The 8,162-nt window shown below is 36.2% G+C and overlaps 1 protein-coding gene across 12 annotated transcripts in view; it reads right to left on the bottom strand.

Annotated features, from left to right (window-relative positions):
• Positions 1-8,162, bottom strand: part of LOC106883309 (teneurin-m) — a 487,309-nt gene that overhangs the window by 12,977 nt on the left and 466,170 nt on the right. For all 12 annotated transcript variants that reach the window (XM_052969805.1, XM_052969800.1, XM_052969804.1 and 9 more), the window contains 2 exons: positions 7,046-7,345; positions 1,085-2,696 (listed from right to left, as the gene is read on the bottom strand). In XM_052969805.1, coding sequence (XP_052825765.1) covers positions 1,085-2,696; positions 7,046-7,345 — 1,912 coding nt within the window. The remainder of the gene's footprint in view (positions 1-1,084; positions 2,697-7,045; positions 7,346-8,162) is intronic.

The following is an 8,162-nucleotide window of genomic DNA, read 5'->3' as shown; positions in this document are numbered from 1 at the left end:
ACATTGTGTGAATCACTTTCTCATAGTTGCGTATCAGAGATTTATTAACAAAATTAGTTGAGTCTCTCAGCACCAAAACAATCATGGTGACCACCAGAGAACAAGAGAAGATTACTATGCAATACCAAGAGGGTCAACAAATTTCAGTACCTGGGTTCAATTGCTACCTAAATAGTAGACTGCAGCCAGGAAAACAGAGCTAGACTTGGTGCAGGAAAATCAGCTTGAAGATCACTCAATGTAATAGAGAAAACCTGTGCCCTCAACAAAAGCATCAAGTTGAAACTTCTCGAATCCCTGTTCTGACCAGTAGCATTTTAAGGGTGTGACTCATGAACTCTAAGTGTGACTGAGGGCATTTGAGTTGAGGTGCTATACCGGTGTTTGCAGTGGCCTCTAGAATGAGTGCGATTCAGTTGTGGAAGAGATGAAAAAAGAATATCGTTGGTGATGAATGACAAACAAGAAAAACTGCTGTACTTTGGTCATATTATAAACTGGCTCAGAAGCTCTGTATTCACATTTTGGGAGGCTGAATGGATAGAAAACACATTTGCAAATGCCAAAGATGATGAAGGAATGACAACGTCAAGGACTGGATAAGAGAGGGACCTAAGCAGAATGGACATACATGTGTGGCAGAAATGGTCAATCAAATCATTCTTTTACAAATGATTTATATTACTTGCATATATTACATTTCCTTTGTTTCAAGTAAAAATAAATTAAATAGCAAATGCACTTTTGACATATTTACAACATATTAATAATTATTTGATTAAATAAATTTCAACTCATGTCTAATGATCTAAACTTATGTATGATTCTCTTTGACTCATGTTTGGAATGCAAAACCTAATGAAATTGTTAATTATTACAATTATATAATTGAAGTCTTTTGACATCTTCAATCAAATCAAAGTAAGTAATGTGAACTAAGAATGGTCAGTGCTTTGTATGTGTGAAGCTGTAATAACAATCTATGAAGAGAACAATTTATAGACATCATATCTAGCCATAAATAATTTTTTTAAATCTCAATAGGTAAAAAAATATCCCAACTCCTGTTGGTTTCAGATCTTACCTGTTAATGGGTATTTCCGATTTTTCGTATGTAAATTGACTAATAAGTGATATTGGTAGATATTTAACACCTCTGGTTTCTCAATTGCATCTTTGACCTTTTCAAATACATTTGAAAAGTCTGGTGCGACCCATCGTCCTATTTGTGGATCATAAACTCGGTTTCTAATGTGTAAAAGTTTTGTAATTGGATTGTGGATTCCTCCTTGGAAACCAAAAGAGAATTCAAAATGGGGATTAGTGTCTGAGGTTACTGAACCAAGAGGATCATAGCTCATTTGTTTCATAACATTCCCTTGGATGTCAAAAACAACAAGAGGAGTTCCAGTTGGGTCATTTGCAATATAATAGGAATTTCCACGCCGTTCCATGCTTACTAAATGGCCAAGTTCATCATAATGATATTGTGTGGTGTCCCCATTTCCATGATTGTAGGTGTGTGTTATTCGTTCAGGATGTTCCACATCCAGATAAAAATACTGCAGTACATTGCCTACAAGGTCTTTAAAAACAACAAGTCTCCCAATTGGATCATAGGAGAAGAACACTTTATATTCCTCAGTTTTCGTCACTGAACGTAACTGACCAAGAGAGTTAAAATACAAGTGTTCCTTATTACGCTGTACCATGAAACCATCGGGGTCAAATTTGTAGTATTTTTCCCCGTATTTCTTAATATGATCTGCTTCATCAAAGTGCAGTTCTTTTGTCCGACCATCAGTTGTGATTTTGGCTATATTTCCATTGGCATCGTAGCCAAAGTGCCAAGCTCTTTTGTCATCAATTAATACATCAATAACATTGTTATCAATATCATAAACATACTCCACTGCTTCAGAGTTGACATGACCAATTTTACGTCTCCATTCATGAATTCGATTTGTATGGTCATAGTTGATCTCAAGTTTAAAACGTTGAGCTTCTATAAATTTGTACTCAATGTCTTTCAGTCTTCCGTAATGGTCATATTCACGGTTGATTTTGACATTTTCATCAGAGATTATCTCTCTGTCAGGTAAGGGCCAGTTTACTTTAAACTGCTTAATATTTGCCAGTTTCCCAGTGTTGGTATTATAGCTGAAATTAGTCGATGTCGTCTCGTTATTGGTGAACACAATGTGCATATAAGTAAGCCGGAAGTTGTTGTCATAGTTGTAGAAAGATTTGGCACCGATAAGTTGCCTGTCTTGCTGGAATTGAACTTCGATGCTACTAATCAAGGTACTGCTGTGGTAATACAGATACTGGCACCCATAACCCGTGTAAAAGGCTTCTAGTTTATTCAGCTTCCCAGTCTGACTGTCATAGCCATAGCTGATGTGAGAGTCATCAAACAGAATAGTGACAGGCTGAAAGTGGTTGTTATATCTGTAGATGACTCGCTTGCGTTCACTTGGATACAGGATCTGCCGCAGCTTTCCATTTCCATCAATGTCTTTGATGAATGGTAACTGAGCCTTAGGAGGGTAGTATAGATAACGCTGGAATCTGATCGATGTGACGTAAGCAAATCTATGCACTCCTAAGCTGGGCATTGTCACAGAAATCAGATTGCCTTCTGAATCATAATGGAACCGGTATTGCTTACCACTTGGAAGAATAATGTCAGTTGGCTGGAAGAGATAAGAAAATTTTTATGAGATATACAGTTGAAGATGGATTCAAACAAATCGTATATACAGCAACACAAATTTAAATGATAATAAGCACAAGGCCTGAAATTTTTGGAGAGTGTGTGGGTGGGTGGGGTGTTGCTAGTTGATTAGATCTGATCTTGACAGAAGTTGAACTCAGAATGTCAAGACAAACAAAATGAGACAAAGCATTTTGTTCAGCATGCTACCACCTTAAAAATAGTTAAATGTGTCAGAATAATTTAATATGCATTTCTTGCCAATATAAATGCTGTATTTTAGACAATACCAAATTTCCTACAACCACTGGTTGTGTCATTTTCTCATAACATGTGTAATTATCATTTTCTAGGTCGAATTTTTATTGTAAATGTATGTGTATATGCATATGTTTCTGTGTGTATAGTCAGGCTGATAAAAGTCACAAAACTGCAGAATTCATAGACTTCATTTTAGAAAAGGTAACCGTCCATCTGAATTTCCTGTGATTTTATTGGACGTTGATTTGTTATCTATTTTTGGCAGTAAAACACATTCAGAATGAAGTGTAAGGAGGCTACTAAAACAACAAAAAATACAAGCATCAGATTTGAACTCACAAACTTATGATCTAATAATTTATGCCTGCTAAAAAATTGTCATTTATGAAAAAAGAAGCAAAAATTTTTTTTCTTTTACAAAGCAAATTATTTATATTTCTCACAACTGCTCAGTCAATAAAATCCCTCAATCTTTGGGATACCATAATCCATCTCAGATTATCTCTGAGTAGACTTAGGACAAAATGTATTCCTGCCACAATTCTTCTGTCCTTCTCATGTGCATTATGTATCTTGGACTGAATTATACAAGATGTCCCTCTATATTAAGACTGCAAGATGCAATCTCAGGAAAACTTGGCTGCTATTTCTTCCATATTCCATAGTCACTTCGAAGTCCCACTCATTGGGTCACTCCAGAGAATAGGAGAGATGAAGTAATATTTCAAGGGTGTGTAAGTCTGTAGTTGTGGGAAGGAGAACAAAATTAGCACAGTAGTGTAAGCAGCAGTGAGAAAATACACAATGGAGGAAACTATGCATGCAGACTGGTACACACACACACACACACGCGCGCGCTAGAGAGTGCCATTAAAAGGTTGGCAGTTGGGAGAATAAAAATTAAGAAACAAAGAAAAAAAATAAGCAAAAAAATTGTTATCCCAAGAAGGACAATAGGTCAGAAGTAGTCAGTTCCTGCGAGGAGGCATTTAACGTTTCTTTGGAAAATGTCAAGCACTATTTATTGCAACAGACTAAAAACAATTGATGAAATTACAAGAAGAAACACAACAATAATAATAATAGTAGTAGCAGTAGTAGTAGTAGTAGTAGGTACTCTGTTTATTTTCTTTACCTTTTTCATTTCATGTTATTTATTCGATTATTTTTGTGCTTTTATGTTTTTATTTATTATATTTTTATTTCTTTATTTCTGACGAGCCAATAATGAAGTAGGGTACAACATTTGAAGAGACATGTAGATATAACACAGCAAGAAACTTCACTTGAGCTGAATGATGATGATTATGATGAGGAGGAGGAAGACAATGACTAACTAAAAGAACATCCACACCAACATACCAAACAAGAAAAGTGAAACCAAAAACAACAAAAAGCATTAAAAATCTTATGTCAAAGAGGTGACAAGATTGAAAGTGGTTGAGGGTGGGGGAAGGAAGATATTATAATTTGAATTATCGTGATAATTTTAATTTTTCATGCATTTTCTAATGTATGGTTGTGTGGTTAAGAAGTTTGCTCTCCAGCCATGTGTTTTCTGGTACAGTCCCATCGCAGGCCACACTAGACAAGGAATTTTTTTCTGTAGCCCAAGACTAGCCAAAACCTTGAGAGAGAGAGTGACAAAAGTCTGACATATTTGTGTGTGTGTGCACTTGTAGGGAGAGGGATTTAAAAAATGAGATAACTGAAGATGCAGTGAAGCCATTATCTTTCCCCCCATCCTCACTCTCCATGTTAAGATCACTGTATCACTTCTACCCTCTTTCTCTTGCATGTTTACTTTAGCTCTGACTTTCCACTCAGGCTCACTTTGTAAAATCCCCTGTTTTAGTTTCTCATTTCCTCTCTCATGTTTTAGCATTACACAAAAGAAAGATGAGCTGAGAAAGACAAGAGAAAGAGTCTGTTACTGGTAATGGAGCACAAAAGAGAGGAACTAAGCTGGAAGTCAAAAGAAGATGATGAAGTTGGCTACCCCTGCTGATATGCTAACAGGAGGACGTTACCACTCAGGGTCAAAATACCTAATGATTGTGGGATGCTTGAATATCATCTAATGACACCAATTGCTCTTGGTCAAAGCTACATTCACCAAATGTAAATGAAGAAGTATGTTCCCTTAAGTGAATATCCGTGTCCCATGCAAAAATGGATTGGACAGTTTGATAGGGTCCAGGGATTCAAGAGCTGCATCATGCTCCAGTCTCTGTTTTCACCTTGTTTCTAATTAATCCCAACTGCTTTATAACACAAAATGAGGGCTCTAGTCCTGCCACGGCATGCAAGAGTATGAACCCCCACTGATACCAGGGGACAGATCAGGTTTCTTGTGGTGTGCAGAAGCTACATGGCTGCTCACATTCAGAAGAGTGAGAGCGAGAGAATGAGGATAGGGTACTGTAAACACACTAAATAGTGCTGATAAGGTGTCTAGGTGGTCCCTCAAGGTAAGAAGTGAATAGAAGCAAGTAGGGACTGAGAAATTGGGAGTGTAGGTAGATGGGGGTGGGAATTTGCAAGAGTGTATGGAGCAGACAGAAATAGGGAAACAGAAGCTGGAAGAGGGGCAACAATGGTAAAAACAGGGTAGGTTTGAGGGGTGCATGTTGGGAGTAGGGGATAAGGGGTGCAACATGACCAATGATCTGGGGAGAGCAGAAGCAATGAGGGAAGTGAATAGCAGAATAATGATGATGATAGAGTTGTAAGTGAGGAGGACAAGAGAGATGGGGGTGTGACTGGGTAGGCTATAAGGGTGGGAGGGAGAAAGTAGAGGGCATAGCGCAAAGGAAGGGATGATTTAATGGATAAAAAATGAATAATAAATTAAATGGTTTGTAGGGGTCAATAAGAATAAAATGGAATCAAAGGAGAGCAAAAGCAACTGGTGGTGGGTAGATTTGGGGAGCAGATTGGGCAATTATATATATATATATATATATATATATATGTATGTATGTACATATATACGATATATATATGTATGTACATATATACGATATATATATATGTATGTACATATATACGATATATATATGTATATATATACGATATATATATGTATATATATGAGTATATATATATATATGAGTATATATATATATATATATATATATATATGTATGTACATATATACGATATATATATGTATGTATATATATATATATATATATATGTGTGTGTATGTATGTATATATGCAATATATATATATATATATATGTGTACATATTTTTACAAGTGAGTGAACAAATGAAAGAAGGGTGCTCAACCAATTTATTGGCAGTTACATGTATGGATACACGCGCACAAACAGACACAGAGACACATACACAGAAACAGAACTTCCAGAACTCAGTTTCACAATTTCAAACCATTTTTTTTATTTCAACAGCAATGGTGGTATATCATCATCATCATTTTAACGTCTGCTTTTCCATGTTGCATAGGTTGGATGGAGTTTACTGTGGCAGATTTTCTATGGCTGGATGCCTTTCTGCTGCCACTCTGCCCTATTTTTAAGCCAGGTAATATTTCCCCAAGGACAGATGTTCTTTGCAGAATATTGCAAAAGAATGGCAGTGATATTCATTAACGATTATGATGCAGTCTCAAGACAAGGAAGCACAAACACATTGACACACACACATATATATATATATATGTGTGATAGGCTTCATTTAGTTTCTATCTACCAAATCCATTTACAAGGTTTTGGTCAGTCAGGGGCTATAACAAATTTTACTTACCCAAAGTACCATGCAGTGGAATGGAACCTGAATTCATGTAGCTAGAAAGCAAACTACTGAGCCACAGTCACATGACATCTCATTGATGATGATGATGATGATGATATATATATATACATATATACATATACATATATATATATATATATAAGAGAGAGAGAAAGATAAATATAGATATACATACACACACATATATATACATACATATATACACATATAAATGGAGGGCCAGTATTTAGTGTGAGTGTGTTGACAAAAACAAAAATCAACAATGAAGACATCCCTGTCTATACTTACTTTAAGCCCGTAACTATAAATATACCGATATTGAGCGCCATTTGTGGAAATCTTTTCCACCATCATTCCCTTCTCGTACATGCGTTGTTCAGTAAGTTCACCATATTGCCATTTCTCTACGGCTCCATGCCTGGTGTAGCTAATATTCAAGTCATTGTGACCAGTGTTGGGCAAGAAATGGGTTGGTAGGCCAGTGTTGTCATAGACAACTGTTAATATGTCTCTCATGGACTTGTCCATTACAGTTTCTGTGTTCGTCTCCCGGTTGTACTCAACAGTCAACAAGTTGACACCGTTTATCTGTAAGATAAGAATAATAATAATAATAATGAGAAGAATAGTAACAATTTAGGCACATAACATCAACTCCAATAATTTAACGGTAAATAAAACTACTTTCTCTATTAACTCCAGTGGTTGACAAAATTATTGAGAATAGGACGACAATACAGTGTGGTATTACGTAAAAAGCATGTAAAAAAATGAAAGTAGCAAAACAAAATTCCCCCAAGATGAGAGACCTCCATGGGTTATTCTTGAAAACTCTATTAGGCACATACTCATGGCAGGCCAGTTCACTTGGATTTAGGCTCATCATTCACCCACCTTTCAACAAATTTGCAAAGAGGCAACACTTCATTCTCCATTCCTATTTTTCTTTTCAAGAGAACTTGATGAGAGTTAGACCAAAGAGGAAGTTTTTCTTCTGCCTTTTCAATCTTGTCTGCCACATAACACCTTTCATTAGAGTCCCTAGACAATGACTGCCTTACTGATTGATAAAAGGGAGGAGGAGGAGCAGGTAGCATGATCTTTACAATGGACTCAGCTGAGAACTGAATCCATCCTCCTAAATATGGCAGCAGGGGTTAGATATATAACTCTACAAGTCAGCAATGCTCCAGCCCTGGACACAGAATACGTACAGAAAAAAGGTTTTCATTTGCTGGACATCAATGACAAACTTGGCTGATTTCATTCATTTGATAAGAGGAGAGATATTAGAAAGACAGTTTACAATTTATTTTGGGATTTACATAACAATGAAATGCAAGTGAGGGAGAACAATTACACATTGATATTGAAAACAACACTAACTGCAACACAAACAGCTCCC

The sequence above is a fragment of the Octopus bimaculoides genome, chromosome 7 (genome assembly GCF_001194135.2).
Source record: "Octopus bimaculoides isolate UCB-OBI-ISO-001 chromosome 7, ASM119413v2, whole genome shotgun sequence".
Classification (NCBI taxonomy): Eukaryota; Metazoa; Mollusca; class Cephalopoda; order Octopoda; family Octopodidae; genus Octopus; species Octopus bimaculoides.
Note: the sequence above shows the minus strand (reverse complement) of the source record. Positions and strands in the feature narration are given on the sequence as shown.